The sequence below is a fragment of the Lepisosteus oculatus genome, chromosome 4, assembly GCF_040954835.1.
Source record: "Lepisosteus oculatus isolate fLepOcu1 chromosome 4, fLepOcu1.hap2, whole genome shotgun sequence".
NCBI classification, from domain to species: Eukaryota; Metazoa; Chordata; class Actinopteri; order Semionotiformes; family Lepisosteidae; genus Lepisosteus; species Lepisosteus oculatus.
In genome coordinates this window covers 51,172,241-51,192,663 of record NC_090699.1, presented here as the reverse complement: position 1 = coordinate 51,192,663, position 20,423 = coordinate 51,172,241, and the positions used below count along the sequence as shown (strand labels likewise).

Below are 20,423 nucleotides of genomic sequence, written 5' to 3'. Positions count from 1 at the left end.
GCTTTCGCAAGTCTTTAGTGTCTTTATTCCGCATCTTTTTTATTCGCTCTGTACCCGGGAACCTGATTTGTGGCTTTTAACGTTTGTGCTGTACGTTGGCCAAGTTATATTGTATATATTTTCCGATATTTTCATAACCAGAAACCAAAACAAACAATTTTGTTTGCATGCAAATGTAAACAGTTCTGCAAAACAACGATATAGTCCGTATCCACGTTTTCGATTTGAAACATTTAATAAGTCTATTTAAAGCGAGGTGAGGAACGCTTTCACGAGAAAACTGATATCGAATAATAATTAAAACAAAATGTAAAAGTAATCCCACTTTCAAATCAATGTATTTTCTATATTCTATTAAATACGGTACAAGCATGGTCCCATGTTCTGGGTAAGGTTGAGCAGACTACACTGGTTCCGGACGTCCACGACGTTTAAAAAAGAAGGTAACATGCTCACTTAAATTACAAGCAGATATACTATTTATGTTGTCATATTGTTTTTTTCTTATAGTACACCGTTAAATTTATTGTTTCTAAACAATGTGGCGCTCACAATCCCCTGTTTGGCCTAATATTTACAGAGCGCTACTCTTTCTGAATCTTACTACGACTGTTTTTAGTTTTACAGCGCCGTGTTGCCTTTAGTGAGTAAACCAGTGTTTTTCCATTAGAAACCAGGAGTACGTTAATTACAATTAGGTACGATGTAAGGGGCAGAACTGTAAAATACGTGAAGCGCTTCACTTTCAAGTCTGTTCAAATGATTTGATCGTATTGTTGTATCTGCCCATGTGCTGTCAACATCAGTGTTGCTGGTATATAAAAGCTAGCGGGTTATTTTCTTTTCCTGCTTGTATTTAAATAAATATATGCTTATGTAATTCCAGCTACCATTTCAAGTTCCATCGATATGTGAGCAGCCTTTTTGGTTTGCTTTCTGTTCAGGAAATCATATCATAAGTTCCCGTTTAAAAAGCGGTATGCACGTTTTCGAGTTTTGCAATCAGGTTATGGGCCGGCAAGCAGAAATATAATGCCTTTTCCGCAGTTATCTGATTTGAGGTTACCCCGGTACTCTTGGGATTTTTTGCCAGTTCTTTTTTGATGATAAGGACATTAGCTTGTCGCTGCATACCACTGCCTTAATGTTTCAAATGAAGCTCTTCTACAGCTATCGTCCGTCAAGTGAGGCGAAACGTTACAATCATGTCCTTTCGAAAGTTGTCCTGAGTAGTGGATCATGTCACAAATTCGTATGGGGGCACCAAGTGATAGTGAATAGCCACAGACTCGAAAGTACAGCTGCTTTTCGAATCATATACCAACATATGGGCAGAGAACAAGTCAGCTCTGTGCAGTTCATTTTGAGCCGTGCTACAGTGCATTAAAACCAATCAAGATCCACTCACAGGCAGCAAAATGTATATGTTGAAAAGAGAAGACGTTTCTCACCACGTTTCAGCTATGGAGGTGTCTGAAGAACCCTTCTTCACCTTTTTCATCTTCTTCACCCGAAGAAGGCTCCACAGCTGAAATGTGTTTCTTTCCTTCGTCTTTCAGCATGGAATAAAACTTTACTTAATAATAATAATAATAATAATAATAATAATAATAATAATAATAATAATTGCTTACACTTTGTTCTTTTGCAGCCTACACATGCTGACAGAGCTACCTGCTTAAATTTATATGTGCAGAGAACTGCTTTAAAATGTTCTGTCGAGCACTGCTTTCATCCTGCAGTGCACTTCACCTACTTTTCAGGTGACTGTAAATGTACACTGATTACGCCCAGGTAATTAGAATCATCAGAAAAGTCAACCCAGGGGACTACAACAAAATCCACAGTGACACAGGAAGGAATGTTTACACTCCGGTGTCCTCCCATAGTCTAAATATGTACTGGTAGGTTAATTGGGATTGGGGGAAGCTGGCCCTGGTGTGAGTATATGCATGTTTGTGTGTGTGTGTGCCCTGTGATTTACTAGGGTCTCAACCAGGGCATACCCTGCCTTGTACCCGTTACTTGCCAGGATAGGATATTTCCTCCCCTGCTTTATTCTGAATTGGGTGAAGAAATTAGCAAATGCATGGATGGATGGTCCTTTAGGTTACGTGCGTAATGTTGGCAAATGTGATTTGTCATATCACTTGCTTCCTTTTTTTAGGCTTCATGATATGCATGTAAGATATCAGCAGACAGTGGAAACCTGTGATCAATGTCACGTGTGCGAATGAGTAGTGTCCGAAAGGCATTTCTTTCTCACACATAACACAGTGTAATACAGAAATGAATTGCAAGACATGACAAACTAGATAAAACCTGTGGATTTCTACAGTACTGTAGGTCTTCTATGGTGGGGGAAATGTTGCAGGAGAGCACTATTCCAAACATTCAGTGAAACATGGATTTTTTTTCAAGTTTTTTTCTTCTACCCAGCATTGATGAGGGGCGGAGCGGTTGCTCTGTGGCTAAGGATCTGTGCCTGTGACTGGAAGGTTGCCGGTTCAAATGCCGCAGCCGGCAGAGGAATCCTACTCCGTTGGGCCCCTGAGCAAGGCCCTTAACCCCAACTGCTCCAGGGGCACTGTACAATGGCTGAACCTGTGCTCTGACCCCAAGCTTGTCTCTCTGTCTGTGTGTCTGTGTCTCATAGAGAGCAAGCTGGGTTTTGCGAAAAGATGAATTCCTAATGCAAGAAATTGTTTAGTGCTAATAAAGCAACATTATCATCATTATCATTACATAATGATTTCCAAGGGTGACAGAGGGCTGAAGAGCTTAAAGTCCCATACAAATGTAGTGGATGTTAATTACACAACAAGGTTCAGTCCAAACTAATCAATACATTGTCTTGGAGCAGTTCTATCTCCATCATTCAATTTTAATGTTATTCTATGTGCAAGTAATTGACCACTTAGCTCCTAGTAACTAAACGTTGAAGGAGGCCATTAGGCATATTACTACATATTACAGAAGCTCTGGAACTCTCTGCCCAAGGATATCAGAGAGTCACCTTCTCTAAATTCCTTCAAATCCAGACTCAAAACCTTTACTTAACTGGTTCCATTCTTCACCCCTCTGCTTTTCTTAGTACCACCATCCATGGTCTCCTCTGTATATTGTAATTGTGTTTTATCTTGTGTATTCTTTTTATTTATTGTTGTTGTCATCCTGTAAAGCACTTTGAGATGATGATGATGATGATTATTATTATTATTATTATTATTATTATTATTATTATTATTATTATTATTATTATTATTATTATTTCTTGTTTGTCACCTTCTTTATGTTCTTATAAAATGCTTTATAGATCTTCAGCACCCTCTACAGGAATGCAAATATGTACAAACTTAAATACAAGTTTTCAAATTACTGAAGAAAATACACAATGGCTTCAAACTTGAAGTGCCAAAAAGAGAACTAGACTAACATGTAAAGATGTGATGAAAGATGTCAGAAGAGTTATAATTATTACCAATGGGGTGTATCCCATCCAGGAGTATCTTGCACTCTCATTAAGCTTTGGCTAAGATGGACTCAGACCCTATCAGCCAATTAACTTGTAAAGGACTGACCGTAAGAGCTGGGTTTATTATTTAATTTAGAAATCACACTTTATTGACTGTGGGACCTCCAACTTAACAGATATTAGTAAGGCGGAGTCTTAATTTTATACAAGCTACTATCAATAGCATGAATATTTGAAAAACGTAGATGAGTAATAAAGTTGCACCCACTAAAAGAAATTATTTGGAGCTGTCTCCAGTTTCTTTTCTAATGTATGTTGTTCTGGCATGTGGTATAGCACTGCTGCCTCACAGGTCTTCAGTTCTGGGATTGATTCTGGGCTTGAACACCTTCTGCATGGACTGTGCATGTCCCCTCTCTTTTGAGTTTTCACTTTGTGCTCTGGTTTCTGTGACATCTTCAAGAAGTGCTAGGTAGCTTAACTTAACTGGTATTGAAATTTGAAACGGGTATTGTCCCGACGTGATTATGTTTTTTGTGCAGTTTGATGGCTGGGCATCACAACCAGACTGTAGTCCCAGTTTGTATTCTGTGCTTCTGGGATAGTGGCTTTCTGACAGTGGATTGGTGTACGGATGTCTTTCTGGGAATTTGTACAAGGTCCCTGTTACCTCAGGCAGGTGCTTGTCATTGTGATTTTCTGTACTGTAATTCACTGGCAGACAGAGGAGATGGCATTTCTCAGCACTTACAGCTAATGATGAGAACAAGCTGCTCAGCTCATCAGTGCTCGTCATTTTTCTGTACAGAAAGTGCATCTGTCGCAGTATCTAGCCCAGACGTGAACGTTGCCTGAGCCTTTCCCTCCACATGTGTGCTGGTAAGCTGTTCTCCATGCTTTGACAACTCTGTGTGTGGTACAAGTGTGTTCTAGTATTTGAGCAAAATAGCTTTAAATAAATTTCCATTTATGCCCCATTTTTCTGCTCTTACATTAAGTAACTTTTGTAACTGTTGAGTGATTCCACTTTAAATTTTTGAAATTTTCAGTTAAGCTAATTTGCTGATTTGTTTTTTGTTATCTGTGCTCTCAGAAGGTTTTCCAGAATTCAAATTACAAACTTACTTTGCTAGGATCTTGCTGCACGTGAGTAAAGTGCTTTTTTTCTGGAACTCCCAACATAAGCTAAGCTAGGTAATTTGCTACACATGATGGTAGTATCTGAGTTAGGATGGTCATCTGGTCTTTTGGTCAGAGTCTTTTTTTCCACATCAAGCTGAGCTGTCCATTGGTCCCACACTCATCAGATGAATTTTTCCTGCAAGTGGTTATGTAACATCTCTAGTTGCACTCTTACGGAACGATCAATTATTATTTATTTTGGGGGTGAATCAAACTTACCTGAGTTTTAGTTGATTTGGCTCACATTTTATTAACTTTATCTGCATATGTCTTAGTAATGTTTCACTCAGACGCAGTGCTTAGCATTGCTTCCTTGTAGAGCTGGGGCCTTGGGTTCAATACCTAACCTGGGGCCCTATCTGCGGGGAGTTTGCATATTCTCCCTGTGTTTGTGTGGGTTTCCACCCACAGTCCAGAGACATACTGGTAAGTTAATTGGCCCTAGGTGTGCATGTACACGTCTGTGCGTATGCCCTGCAACAGACTGGTGTCCCCTCCTGTGTGCACTCTGCCTTGTGGCTGTTGCTTTCTGGGATAGGCTACAGCTCTTCTGTCACCCTAAAGTAAATGAAATGATTTGAAAATAGATGGATAGATGTTACACCTAAGAAACACTGTCAGGAAGGTGGCAGGTTCCTGCAGCTAGAATTTATTATACATGTATACATGAATATATACATACAATTTCCAATTAAACCTTTGTTTTAGTTGTATGAGTTGTGTAATCGTTCTGTGTTTCTGTGCAAATTAGGGAGGAGGGTATGAACATGATAAGGTTATTTCAAGGTTAAAAAAATGGGTTAAACTTGGATGACATGCAGCTCATGAACAGGAGGCTGCTCATCCCTAATATTTATACTGTAATCAGTATTCCTAGTGGAAAGCCTTTACATTATTTAAGAAAATTCTAAGGAGGCCAAGGTTTTTGTGACTTGATTTGGAATGACAGTTCAGTAAAATAAGAAAAATGTTTGGTTTTATCTTTTTTTAATGCACTACATCACATTCCTTACAATTCAGATTCATATTTTTAAAGCCATATAATGTGACGTTTAGGTATTGTTAAATTGTAACATCATATGCAGTAGCCCAGTCTTTCCATTTTAAAAGTAATTCTTTGTCTCTGTAGTGTTTGTCTGTATGCAGATATAGGCAGTGTTCTTCAACACTTTGCTGAGAATCAGAATCTAGATCTCCTCCAGGAATAAAAAGTCCATGCCAATTGCTCTCTTTCAGCAGCATGCTATTCATATATTTGATTTAATCTATACAACTTTGTGTAGATAAACCTTTTTATAATAAGAACTGTTTTGCCTGCGGACAGTCAAATTTCCATTTTCTATGAAATCCTTTAATATCATGGATTTTCTGGGAATCTAATGATGAGCTATTCATTTCTTCTTTGCTTTACACTTAATAAGTAGTGACTTGTGGAGACCCTTGTCTGAGGTTTACTGAAAATCCAGACACACAATGTCATGAGCACTCCCTGTCTCTACTTTTTGTAAATTGTTTGACAAAATCTAGAAGGTTTTGCAAAGATCTCCCACAGGGAACCCATCCTGGTATCTCTAATAATACCTTTACTGTATAAATATTACTGATTTCTCCTTGAAACAGTATGTTACATAGTGTTTATGTTTAGATTAACTTTTTATTTATTAGTTAAGAGCCCCAAGTTTAGTTTGTGCCTTCATTATCGCCCATAATCTTAGTCTCATCGACACCGATAGACAAGATACAATATGTGTGCATCACTACTGCTTCTTTGAATTTCTGTTAAACTGGTGAGATTTTCACTCAATGACTTTATTGGATCACAACTACTTTTCAGGAGCTGTCCTTCCAAAAATATTCAGTTTTATTTTGTTACAAAAATTGCTGCAGTTTTCATTTTGACTTGAATTACTAAATGGTGTCTGACACAGATGTTGATGACATAAAGATAACAGGTTTAATAATTCCAAGCCTACCTGTAATTCTTAAATCTGAGGGAAAAAAATATCTGTGTATTGTTTCCATTCTTAAATAGTTTATAAGACTATAAGAAACGTAATAAGTTATAAGAGGAGGCCATAAAGCCCGTGTCCCTCATCTGGTTGCTAGTAACTAAGTAATACAATGATTTCTATCACATGGCTGGTTCCCTTGTACAGCATTAACTGGACAGCTTGCTACAGACACGCTTTTGCTTTCTCTTCAAAGTTTTAAATGCACCACTACCATTGTACCCTTGTGCTCCATGATACTTGTGCTCCATGATACTTGAATGAAGACCCTTGTAGCCTTTTCCATTCAAAACCAAAAGGTGTCATTTTTTAACTTGTCAGTACAGGGCATCACGGTAAGCCCAGTGAGGTATAAAATCACACTTTTCTGGACTGATTTACAGAGCAGCAGCAGCAACTTCTTTGTATTGTGGTGATAAAAATTGGGTGTAATATTCTAAAAGTGATCTTGTTATCACATTGTACACTTAAAACTGTTTTAGCAATTAGTAGTGTGTAACCAGTGTGTGTCAATTATTCAAATTAATTACATTAGTTCCTTAATACAGTATTACAGTAGTATATCTGTATTTTATTTTAGCTTACATTTGCATGATGTATCAACATTTTTAACAAACCCAATCTTTCTCAGTTACAGTAGATTAATTATGAAGGCCTGTTTGATTTTGCCAACTATCCATTCTTTCTTCAGCAGTAGAGTACTGCATGTCCCTTTTATTGAATTATTGTGTACCTTATTTGTTTAAATGCTGAAAGTTTATCTGTAAGCAGATTTTGCAATTAGTTACATCTTATAAATTATTATATACAATTAATCAGAAAGGCTTAGAACAACGTTCTTTACAGCCACAATAAATCCTTTACTCGTGTAGTTGTAAATGAAAGCCATTTCAGCAAATGAAGGTGGTAATTACAGAAACTGATCTGCTTCAGTAGAAGCTAACCACACTTTTCCATAGCATCCACAGAAGCAGTAGGTTTCAGCCACTACTCAATATCCCCAATTAAAATAGGTTTAAGGTCAGGAGGCCTCTTTATTTTAGTTAAAATTCTATATTGTTTCTGGACTCTTTTTCCTTTTTTTAACATTTGAATAAGAACACGAGCTTCCCGGAAAAGGTAAAATTTGTCATATGTGTCTGTGTTCTAAGTATCTTTAATGCACTGATGCTTATAATCAGTGTAAGCTCCCATGTTTATTATTTCAAGGTTGTTCCCTGATTCAGTCTCAGATTGCTGGGAAAATTAACTTAACCCACTTATTTTCATCAGTGATGATATTTAGCTAGGGGATAGAAGTTGCACTCTGCCTGTGCCATCCTGTAGTAATTAGGCTATTTTTGATGAGGAGAGATTTGTCTAATTACAGACTCTGCAGAAACTGAACCACAGTTACTTTGAAAAATGTGATGGTAATTTGTTGGAAGAAAAACAAAAGATATTGACTTCTCCCTTCTCTTGACTACTCTTTTTATGCAGTGCTACCTTGGTTTGTTTGAAAAAAGTAAATAACAATAAAAGTTCTTTTGCATTTTACCTTATCTGTAATGGCATTTAATTTTACTTTAAATTATCATTTTGCAAATGATTAATTCAGTATGTATGTTATGTTAAATGACCTTCATAAGGACATAATAAAGAAAGAAAAAAGGATGAAAAATAATGAGCACTTCTGTTGCCTTTTTAATGCTATTTATCGTGAAAATATTTTGTAAGCATTGTATTTAAGTGTTTTTAACTGAAATGCAGTTTTTTTAGATGTAAGCGTTTGAACAAAAAAGTTTTACTAATGTCTACCACAAGATGGAGCCAGTGGAGACATTTTGAACTATTGCGGAGGCTTTTAATGGTCTTTAACATTGATGCAACTGCATTGTGATTTTAAAATTACCTAGAGTATTATAATTTGCAGTGTTTTTGGAATAATTTAAATGACTGTGATGTATTAGTATTTTATTTTGGCTGTAGTGAAGGAGGTCATGATTATATGGAAAACATGTGAAGGTAACCTGTTTCATTTATCTCAGATGATAGTTATTCAGACAATGATTTTGTTATATCTGAGTTTTCATATTGGATGAAATTATATAAGATATTTATGATTTTAATGTACACTGTTGTGTCTGAGACACTTCTGTACTATAGTGCAAAATAAAACTAAAACTTTATGTTAAACGCCATTTCACCTTTATGGAAAAGAAAATATTATTCACATAACCAAAGTAACCCAACCATCCATCCCTCTGTTCCAGGACTGTTAAAAATCTTCTAGGTATATTCTCAAATAGTTTTGTTATTAACGCTTATGAGGTGATGTTGCATGTTTTTGCCTTTCAAAGATCATATACATTTATAAACTTTAGTTTGGCTTTTTTTGTAGTAGTTGAGGTGGCATTCGGGTCTGTTAAAATATGTTGTAGTTCAAATTGTAGCCTTTTAGCTTTTCTGGATGTGTAGAGAAGACAAATGAGGAACATCTGTCAATGAGTCAATTATATTTGATTTGTACAGTGGATATAAAAAGAATACACACCCTTATTGAAATTGCAGGTTTTTGTGATGTAAAGCCAGAAATCATGATAAATCATGTCAGACATTTTACATCTTTAATGTGACCTTGCAACCAACAGAGAATTTGAAGAGAAAAACAAATAGATATTTGCCAGAAATTCCTGCAGCTCCTTTAATGTCCTTGATAAGTTTTCTCCTTGTCCTGACATCAATTTTGGAGGGTCATCCTGATCTTGGCAATGTCCCTGTGGTGCCACATTTTCTCCACTTATTGATGGTAGTCTTCACAGTGCTCCAAGGTGCCTCCAATTCCTTTGATATTCTTTTATATCCCTCTTCTGATTGGTACCTTTCAATAAGATCCGGTAGATGTTTTATCAGCTCCTTGCAGACCATGGCTATCCCAGTAGGATGCAACCACGAACGTTTCAAGGAAATCCTACAGGAACTGCTGATTTTTATCTGGGATTAATCAGAATCACTTTCATTGATGGTAAGTGCTACTTACCTTTGGGCAGGATTTTGAATATGATTGGTTAACTCTGAACACAGCTACAGCCCCCATTATAAAAGGGTGTTCACACTTATGCAACCAGGGTGTTGTAGGTTTTTTAAATTTCAATTATTTTTCCTAATAATTATCTATTTGTTTTTCTCTTGAATTTTGTTGGTTGCAAGGTCACATTAAAGATGGACAAATGTCTGACATGATTTATCTTTTTCATGATTTCTGGCTTTACATCACAAAAACATGCAGTTTGAATAAGGATGTGTAGCCTTTTTATATCCACTGTAAATGTGAAGAGCCAGCAACTACAGCACTTTGTATGTGGAGCTCAAGCATTTGTTACCTTGAGTTGTTGTGAATGGGGTTTTAAAGACTCTGAGCAGTGTGTACTAACAGTGCTAAATAATAAGATTGGCAGGCAGCATCATGGCACAGTAGGTAGTATTGCTGCCTCACAGCACTGGTATCCCGGGTTCAATTTTGGGCCCATGGTGCGATCTGCATTGGAGATTGTATGTTCTTTCCATGCTGACGTGGATTTCCTCTGGGTGCTCCAGTTTCATCCTATAGTCCAGAGACATATTGGTAGGATAATTGGCTTCTGGGCTAATACACCCAAGGTCCAGGGTGTATCTTTCTATGACCCTGTTGCTTGCTGGGATAAGGCTCCAGCTTTCCCAGGGCCATGTGTTGGATAAAGTGGTTAGAAAATGAATAAACAGGTAAGATTGGCTTCTTTTCTCCCAAACTAAGCTGGACAGTCAAAGTTGTTGTCATAACAGAAGACACCAATGGCTTTGAGTAAATGATTGATACTCATAACACATATTGTAATTCCTGATTGTGTCTAAGTCTGTATGTGCTATATCCAGTATAAACAGCAGTGTATATTATGTAGGCATGCAGTCTTCTCACAACAGAAAGTCTGTTAAAGACGTTGAATAGAATATTTAAATAGACATCATTTTCAAAGTGGCTTTGAGACCCACAAATGTCTATTTTTTGTAGTTTACATCTGTGCTGTGGATTTGCCTGTAGAAGTCTTAAAGAGAAATTTTCCTATATTAATGATAATGTCTGATTTTGTTAAGTCAGGGCATTATCAGAGTAAAATATACTGTTTTGAGACCCCTTTTTGTAGAGTGCTTCATAAACATTCAATGTTAAAATGCGGGCATGGATTAGGGTTAAAATGAGATAAGTGCATTAATATTGCACTTGCTTGACTTTTTATATCAGAGGATCAGTTGAAACAAAGAGTAATAAACTGTAGTCATTCCATCCCACTAGTATTAACATTACCTACAGTACTTGAGTGAAGAAAGCTATGGCCCTAAGAGTAATCTGTTTGGAAACATTGTTAGAAATGTATAGGTTTTTTATCCCCCAACAATGCACACTTTCTGAATAAGATCTGCATGTTCAAATGCTAATGAATTTGGATTTGACATCCAGGCAAGAAATATGATTACCTTAAACATCTGCTTAACTTGAGTTAAGTTCTTTTGAGTTGGCATTTTCCAGACTGACTGGTACAGGTCCCTGGAGAGGTGTGACAGTATCTGATTTCTGTCAGTTTTGATGAAGAGTTTGGCTTAGGGCAAGCGATAATAGTGCGAGCACTGGGGTGAGGGAGGCTTGGGGCTGGCTTTGAAACAAATTATTCTTGACATCATTATCATGATTCTGTTGGAAAACACCAGACAGCCCTGTGATTAGACTTTAGATAGTGCAGTGCTCCACTTTGATATAAAAAATGAAAGGTGTCAAGGCTTATAAAACAAAATGATTTTATCTTGATGAAAACACGTTCCCAAATAACTTCATTTTCAATGGATGGATGGATACATTTTTAGAGGAGGTTGCACTGTACTGTATTTCGTACAAGATTGACAAAGAAAAGACCATTCTTCTGTGGTAAACAAGGTTTAAGTGATTTTAAAATCATTTCAGGATATTTTGACAAAAGCCCTTCACCAGCTGTGTAGCAGAAAAAGAAAACAGTGCAATAAATATCTTGGTACGATGATGATGATGATGTTATCCGGTCAGTCGGATCCGACTCTCGGCGATTCTATAGGCCATCTCTCGCCACGCTTTCCCGTCTTGGACTTTCCCTTTCAGCTGTTCTATGCCTAAGCCAGTGTCTGTTTTGATGGCGTCGAGCCACCGCGTTCTTTGGCGGCCTCGTCTTCTTGTTCCACTGACCATTCCAAGCATCATTGGTTTCTCCAATGAATCTGATCACATCACGTGACCAAAATAAGTGAGCCGGAGTCAGGTGATCTTTCCCTCAAGCGAAATTTCTGGCTTGATGCACTCCAGAACCTCTTTATTGGTGACCCTTGCTGTCCATGGTATCCGGTACGATACAAGCATGATTTGTTTCAGTCTAGAATACAGGGAAACAACCACATGCTCTGTCCTAACTCTTTTTTTAATACCTGTAGTGTTATGATACATTTGCAATATGTCTGTTCACATCTGTGTTTAAACTGATCCTGTGTTACAGGTACAGAACTCATTACCATGACAACAGCTGTCGAGGCCTGTAAAACTGGCTTTGTGCTTAAGCAATACATCGTGTTTTGCTGTGCTTGCTATGTACGTTATTTGTTTAGATTCAGTTGCTCAGAATATATAAATTTAAACAGCTTGGTATGTTTTTTTTTCCCCACTCTTTTTTGCAGCATCTCTCTGCTGTATAATTTACAGTACCTTACGGTTATCTTTATACACTTTATAAAGATCACCAATCTGCTGGTACACTGCCAATTTTCCTATGGCACCCTAAGGTAGAAGTCCTTCTGGGCACAGTTGCCTCTCGTACCGTTCAGTAAGTTAGCAGTTCATCTCTAACCCAAGTAACATCACATTCATTTATAAAGTGATTTTGTGGTAAAAGAATATTGACTCATTGTGTCAGTATTGTATAGTTGTATGTGTCCACACTTTATGCTGATTGGGGATCATATTAAAAGAGCACAGGAATTTAACCTAGTTTAAGGATCCGCTCTTGTTACTTTTTTTATGAGAGGCATCTCTATAGCAATGTACATGTATATTTCTATTGCAGTGTATAGTTTTATAGCAGTAGACATGTTAAGTACAGAGCCTATCAAGACTGTCTTCCACATCTTTAGTCAATTAAAATGTGTGGTCTTTTTAGATGTAGAGGATACACATTTATGCTCTTGGATTTTTGATGCTGCTGATAAATACATTTTTAATGCAAAGAATAGGCTTTTTAGCATAATCACAGTCAGATTTTTATTTATTCTGTGTGTATTTTTTATATATTATTTATAGGTCTTTGTTTTGCACATCAGGATTTCCAGTCCTTTTTATGTTCATCAGTATTTGAATGGAAGGTAATAAATAGGACTTTTGACATTAATAATAATTATAATATTAATAACTTTATTTTTTTAATTTCAGGTTGTGTGAATCATGATAACTCCTATATTTGAGATAACTCAAGAATCGGATTTCCTCATCATCAGTATTCGTGTTCCTTACACACGAACTTCAGAGTTTGACCTATACATCGATGGCGAGGATTTCAAATTTTATGCCAAGCCATACTTCCTAAGGCAAGTAGGAGTGAGTCTTTATATCTTCCATGCTTTCCATTTCCGTCATTAAATTTCATTATGCTTTCAGATCTTTCTAAAGACAAAGCTGTTTGTCAACGAGAGTTAGCAAAGAGCTGAATCAGAGTGTTTTAACAGACAACATTTTGTCCTCGATCTGTATTTCTAATCACAGGCTCACCCTCCCTGGGAGAATTGTAGAGGATGGGAGAGAAAAAGCCTCTTTTGATGTTGGTAAAGGTATGGATTTCTATTGCTGACACATGCTTAAAATGTAATCAATAGTTTAACAGTCCCAAATTATCCTGTGACTCCACAGAAAACCATCATACATGCACACATATAAACAGCACTCGAACGTATTGATTTGTTTGAATTAAATATAACAGGTTTTGAAGAACATGATTTGGTGTAAATGAACATTTTATTGTTAAAAAAATCACTCTGGAACTATCAATATTGGTCTTGGCTTGTTGTACGAAACACATAAACTGATCTTTTCCAGTGCATGTTGTCTGCTGCTTCTCTTTATTGGCTACATTGGCTGTGACCTCATACAGTATAGTGATCTGGTATAAACTGTGTGAAGCTGGGAGACCTGCTATAAAGAAATGGATGGTTGTTTTTTTTAAATGACAGGAGAAGCTCCTGTGTTGCTGTCCAAACAACACGTTAGTCTAAGAATAACATAAATTGATTATTCCTTATGTGTCTCTTCACAGTTTCTGAATCAGAAACTCAGAGGATTTAATTACAGCTGCAGAAGCGCTAACTCAGCTTTAATAAGGTTGAAGTATTCAATCAATTTTGTGAAGGCTTTTTTTTCTATAGTGACTTCTTCATGACTTTAAAGTTTGTGTAAAAGTCAGTTTCTTTTCTTTTAAGATCAGTTTGATCATTTTAAATTGGGCATAGAGTTATCGAATGGATAATTTGTCCACTCATAGTTCATTTATAATTTCATTTGAAGGGTTTTTGTCAATGATTTCAGGTGTATGGATGTCGCATATCTTGTTTTCTTGAAATTAGGTTTAGCAAATAAACCCTGTTTATGTTCTAACTAGTATCAGTAACTTAAAATGATGTCCCAATCTCCAAGCTAATCGTGTTTATTTTGGAATTTGTTGTAACACTTTTGAATTATAGAGTATTATCAGATGTTTTAATTATAAAGATGTTTAATTTATGTAGCATAATTCCCCTACGCCTTATTTTCTTAAAGCCTTGTTTGACATGCAGTTTGTAAATAATTCAACAGCAGCTGGTAATAAAATTCTTGTAATGGGTACTTCTGTTTACATGTGTAATTAGAAACCATTTAGGTGCTTCTTCGGGTCTAAACAAGACTCATTAATGGCATACTGCCAAAGCAGTCAATAGCATAATGCATTTTTAAGGTAAATACTGTGCCTTAATAATGAAAGTTTTATGAGGTCATTAAAATGCATTATTGCAGTAACTGTCTTCGAGCTGTGAAATTGTCTGTTTTAGTAAACAGTTTTAATTTGTGCAAATTATGTTTTCAAGCAATCCTTTTTTGTGCTTTTCATTTGATTCCTTTTGTAGTCACTGCTAAATCCTCAGTTAAAATCTGACTCTATGGAGTTTGTTGGACAGTAACTAATAACTTTTAGCTTGAGTATTACAACATAACTTGTGTGTATGATGTGTACAATTCTGCATTATACTGTATGAAAACAAAATGTTATCATGCAAAATGTGATGCTTAGTTGCAATTATATTGCAATTGCAAAGTGTTGCTTTTGAATGTGTGGGTTGATGGCAAAAATACTTCCTGGTTCAAAAAAAGTTCAAACCATTCTTTGTTTCTCTGTGCTTTGTTGCATATTTAGTCTTTAGTGTGTTTCTTGTGTTTGAGGTGCTATTTTGTCCTACAGGTATTTTTACCTTGCGGGTTCCTAAAGAAACTCCAGGAGAGCCTTTTGAAGGACTTCAGATGCTGACCTCTCTTCTTGCACCCAAGGGCTCGAGATCTGCTAAGCCTCTAGTGGAAGAAACAGGTCCGGTGTGTTTTACTTTGTGTTTTCAAATCCAGCATCAAAAACCCAGAAACAAACAAGCATCCACACAACCTTCTTTTGATAGCGATTGCTTTCATCCATTTATTCAGTGAAAAGCACAGGCACGCACGGTTTGCAAGCAGGATAAAATAGCTTATTCACCCTTACTTGTCCAGCCAGTGAATAAACAGCTTCATCGAAAGGGTTTCTTTGCTGTGTTAGTTTGTGTTAATGTATTTGTTTGAGTGTTAATTTGTCTGTTAATTTGTCCAAAGCTGCTTACATATGTCCCCATTTCAGCAGCCGGGCAGTTAACTGGTACGTTCTGAACGAAGTACCCTGCATTAGCGTACAAAATCTGTGTGTCACCTGGGATTTGGACCTTCCTGTGTCCAGAGTCCTAACCTCTACCTGATTCTGCTGTCTCTGTGCTGAGTCATGACTTTGCAGGTGTGATGTGTGTAAGTGCATGGAGGCACAAACTTCACAGATCCAATTGAATATTTAATTTGTTTAGGGATCAATAAAACCTGCACAATTCATCAGCTGTGTTTTTGTCAAGGGAATTTACTGGGTGATTTGACTCTGCGCCATTACCAGGCTGTTCTTTTCTGGCTTCATTCTTCCCTTATGTAATCCCTGAACCAGTTATGAGAGGTGTTTTAGTTATTTACAGATCGGGCACACGTTCAGAAACATGTAAAGTGGCAAAAACTGAAGCTGTTTATAAATAATGATTTTAGAAGACATGACCTGTTATGATACTCAGTTTTTAATCATCATTCAAAAAAGAACCATAAAAGACAACAACGGATCCAAAAATAAACCAAATAAATAAAATAGGAGCTTGCAATCTTAGAAAGTAAGGGAAAAGGGGATTACCTTCATAGTTTTTGCATGAGTACATTGTAACCCAGCCATAATATCTTACCATTGGAATATTTTGTGAACAAGTTTATTTTTTTAAATTCCCTTTCTAAATTTTCTGCTGTTTTTCCATCTGCTGTTTTTTTTTATGGAGAGATCTGCAAGGAGAGTGCCTTGTTGTACAATTTGCACATTCTTTTTTTTCCGAAGGGTCTAATGGAATCGAAATGAAGAATTTAACATACCGTAATGTTGTAAGAGAAATGGCCAATTTGTTTGTGTTGAGTATTTTTAGTTTTTGTAGGCGGTGAAAGCATATAGGTTTTATACACAGTTCATTAGTCATGTGTATGACAAAAGTTTGATGAGCAGCCAGAACTCTTGTCATTATGCTACCAGTAATAATTGTGTTGTGATTGGTTTATGTTTTGATAAATATTTTTTGTGAGTGTTTAATTTAGAAACACATTTCTATTGAAAAAATCAAAATGATTATGAATGTCATCAGGCCAAAACTAAATAACCATAGAAGAAGCATTTGTAAAAATGTTCCTATCATTATGATAATATATACCCAAACAGACAAATATTTATCTGCACATTACAAGATTACAATTCGGCGCCTTCTGCCACAATTGTTTTTTCTCAATTTACCGATTTGATTTTGAGGAGTGTCTGAATTAGGGGGAAAGTTAGCTTTTACTCTAAACCAGGAAGAAATGTTAAATAACACTTTTTCTCTCAGTTAATTTAGCACACAAAATGTTTTAAAAAACTGCTACATTAGTTAAAGTATTGATTTAGACGATAAAGTTCAGTTCGTCATTATACTCAGCAAGTGACTCCTTGAAGTATAACTTTATTGTGTATATTCATGACTTGCAAATTTGTTCAAGAAAAGTATCTTTTCTGTGGCATTTTATGTTGGAAATACATTAACATTTTTTGGTTCATTTCTGTTCTTTATTTATATCTGTATACAGTATTACTCATATGTTATTGACATAACTCTTTCGTATTGTCTATTTGTGTTTTCAGAGCTCTCTGGAGAATGTGTGGCAGAAAGTGATGAAGAAGATTTTGACTGGGAGGTAGATCAGGAAGTGCAAGTAGAGATCACTGAAGAAGAACTTGGCAGGCTTTACAAATATGGCTTTGGAAACCAACGAGCTGGGATTTTCACCAGACTGCAGGTATGTCTCTTTAAAAAACAGCTGCTGGACAGTTTAAAAGGTACTGATTCCAGCTTTAAGACCATAACAAAAGAAGGCCTCCACTCTTTTGTTAGCCATTTTGACCCATCTAGCCTTTTTTGTAGTTTGTTGCTAATTAATCCAAGGATCTCATTCATTCATTTCCAGATTTTAAAAAAGTTAGGGTGTTGGCTGAGTAGCTTGTTCCTTACTCCTGCAACCAACAGGAGTCCTTGGAGAGCCTTCTCAGTCTGTGCGTAGAAGAGGTTACATAGTGCGAAAGGGTGTGAGTAAAGAGTGTGACTATGTAGTAACTGTACATCCTGTGAGAGAATTTATTTTAGATTTGCCTAAAATAAATTCTCTACCATTTTGAGAAACACTTCATCTTCAGAACCTAATACTTGCTTTAGTTTTCTCTTTTGAAATTCACATGTAAGGGATTCTTGTAATAACAGTAAAGTGGCTTAAGGTGTCATCCATAATCTCAGTATCAATGCCTCGGAGATTTCAGACACTTTAAGTTAGGAGATTTAAGTTAGGATTTTTGAGATTTCAATGTGATGATTGAAATAAACTTTATCTATGATGTTACACAAATACATCAGTCATATATTTCATAGCAAATGGATGTGGAATTAATATGTGTTAATTTGCCTAAGAAAGGATACATCTTGAAGCTTTCTAATAAATTTAAATACTACAGTAAATTATAAACATTTCCTGGGGAGTTATTTATTTCTAACTTGAAAATGTCCCAGATTAGGATATTAGGTGCTTTGAAGCCTTCCTCTTAATTTAATTTGTTCTTTATTGCAGCACATGGCCTTGGAAGTATAAATTAGCTTTGGAAATTTTCCTTTTTTTATTCCAGCATTCATTTTAATTAGACAGTTGATGTATTTTATCTCGGCAAAGACGTAGTTTTTATGAGTAAACAAAACTCTGACCTTCGAAGAGTAGCTTTTTGCCACACTACTCCCCGATGTCATTTTAATTTTGCACAAGATGCTTTATTATGCTTTCAGTATAATGCTAAAAGGAACCATACATATTTGAGACTCATTTTATAAGAACCTTGAGTGTGTGGGGGGGATTATTACCAACAATAATAAAGTATAACCACTGTTGCTGTTCATAGGACATAATAGGTGAGGCTTTAAATCCAGTTTTGTCATTTATAAAATGCTAAAAGACTGCACTCAGTGCTATAATTTAATAAATATTGCACATCTGAAAAAATGGAGATGTAATAGTATTTATTTTGTAAGCATTGAATGTTAATTCTTTCATAATTTGATTAAAAAAGCTAAGTAAATTAATCATAAACTGAAAATGTAGGTTTATATAAAGCCAGGAATTTGAGCAATGATTTTCAGAAAATGTTTGTAAATTAACTGTCCTCAATGGTATGCACATAACTATTGCCCAGGCTTACAGTAGTGTACTCTGTCCACACTTTGGACTTTGCTCAGCACTTCAGTATTATTTGAGTGATGACAACATTTGCATTTTACTCAGTAATCAGCTACAGATGCATTGCATCACACAGTAAATATCTATTTGCAGTACTATTCGGTGCAGCCGCGGAATCAATGTTAGTCAGGTGTCAAGTCTGTCAAAAGCATCAAAAGCAAGGAAAAGACTTCATTCTCCCTGGGAAATGTTAGAATTGTGAACATTTGTAGGTTTTAAGTCTTTTAAAAGTGCAAAATATTAGTCTTATGTAAAGTGTGTAATTTAGTTTTTTTTGTAAATATGAGAATTCTCAAGAATTAAAAGTGCCTCTAAAGTCTTTTAGAAGTTTACCCTTGTGGTGTTGTCAGTGTTAGCTTTTTACGTTTTTGTCAGTGGTTGGCATTCAAGTTCACTTTGACAGTTTAATAGACCTCTTCTTTGTTTTCCGCTGGTTGTGAACTTCATTTCTTTATAGCTTTAGCCACAAGAGGGATGATGAGCTTGCAGCTGCAATAAAACAGTGAAATGACATGATGCACAGTGTAGTCCTGTTTTATGAGACATTTAACTGTCTGGCACTGGGCTCAGACTTGTCAGAAACACTAATGCAGAGATCTGTCCCATTAGGACGAGTTGAGTGATGTCATTGATGTGAAGAGTCCAGACAGCACCTCAGCTGCTGAGCGCAGACAGGGCCGTTTGGCTGCTGAGACTGCCAAGTTTGAACCTGACCATTACCTGTAAGTACAGTGTTGCTTCCTTGTGTGCCTGGCCTTGTTAAAACATACTGTTAGGCTGTGAAATTGAGCTATTACTTCATAACATTTCTTGTGTTCTCTGTGTTTTTATGACAGTTACATTAAACACTGTCTTTTGACAGTTTTATTTAGATACAGGTGTCACAGTCGGTAGCCCCGCTGCCTCAATGCTCATAGGTCCTGTATTTTGTTCCGGTTTTCCATTTCCATCTGGTCTTCCAAATGCATGCAGGCTAGGTTAATTCATATCTCTGAAGTGTCTGTGTTCGTTTCCCATATGCTCTGCAGCCAGGTTAGAGCTCTGGAAGCCCTGGCTTCCCATGTGTTCATGACTATAAAGCTCTATCACTTTTATGTTTTTGGGATGTTTCCTGACATATGTTTTTATTTCTGATTGGCATTCTGCAATTATTTGTACTCTTATCTTAATTTAATTCTCTTTTTTGTGTCTTCTCTTAAGAGAAAGTAGTTATACGTTCCTTAAGCCTGTTGCTCTTACGTTAAGTACTAACAAATTTGTCACATCAGATGAAAATTACGGTGTCTGTAAATTATTTCATATTTCGTTATTTTACTTCATGGCTTTTCTTTTTTTAGAAACATGCCAGACTTGTTCATTTGTCATGAGTTTGTGATGGATCAGCATGGATGGTGAATGCAAGTGTTGTAGAGAAGAAAAGTGATAGCTTTTTATGCTGCCTGGAGAATCTACATCTCCTGCTGTTTGATCACAGTGTGAATCAGCTCTGTCTTGTGAAGTCAAGGTTAAGTGTGAAACCCGCTCACTCGCTCAACAGTCAGGATTTGCATCAGAATTGCATAGGAATAGGGTTATTGCACATCTGTCC

General features: G+C 36.3%; 1 protein-coding gene across 3 annotated transcripts in view; it reads left to right on the top strand.

Annotated features, from left to right (window-relative positions):
- Positions 1 to 348: 348 nt before the first annotated feature.
- The window catches only part of shq1 (SHQ1, H/ACA ribonucleoprotein assembly factor), a 75,746-nt gene continuing 55,671 nt past the window's right edge, over positions 349 to 20,423 (top strand). The window contains exons 1-7 of one of the 3 annotated variants that reach the window (XM_015347288.2): positions 362 to 443; positions 4,284 to 4,354; positions 13,124 to 13,278; positions 13,454 to 13,518; positions 15,177 to 15,299; positions 17,205 to 17,359; positions 19,445 to 19,557. In XM_015347288.2, coding sequence (XP_015202774.1) covers positions 13,136 to 13,278; positions 13,454 to 13,518; positions 15,177 to 15,299; positions 17,205 to 17,359; positions 19,445 to 19,557 — 599 coding nt within the window. In that variant the 5' untranslated portion in view covers positions 362 to 443; positions 4,284 to 4,354; positions 13,124 to 13,135. Of the gene's footprint in view, positions 444 to 4,283; positions 4,355 to 13,123; positions 13,279 to 13,453; positions 13,519 to 14,000; positions 14,066 to 15,176; positions 15,300 to 17,204; positions 17,360 to 19,444; positions 19,558 to 20,423 lie in introns of those variants that run through there. The other 2 variants (XM_015347287.2, XM_015347289.2) reach the window with 2 other exon arrangements.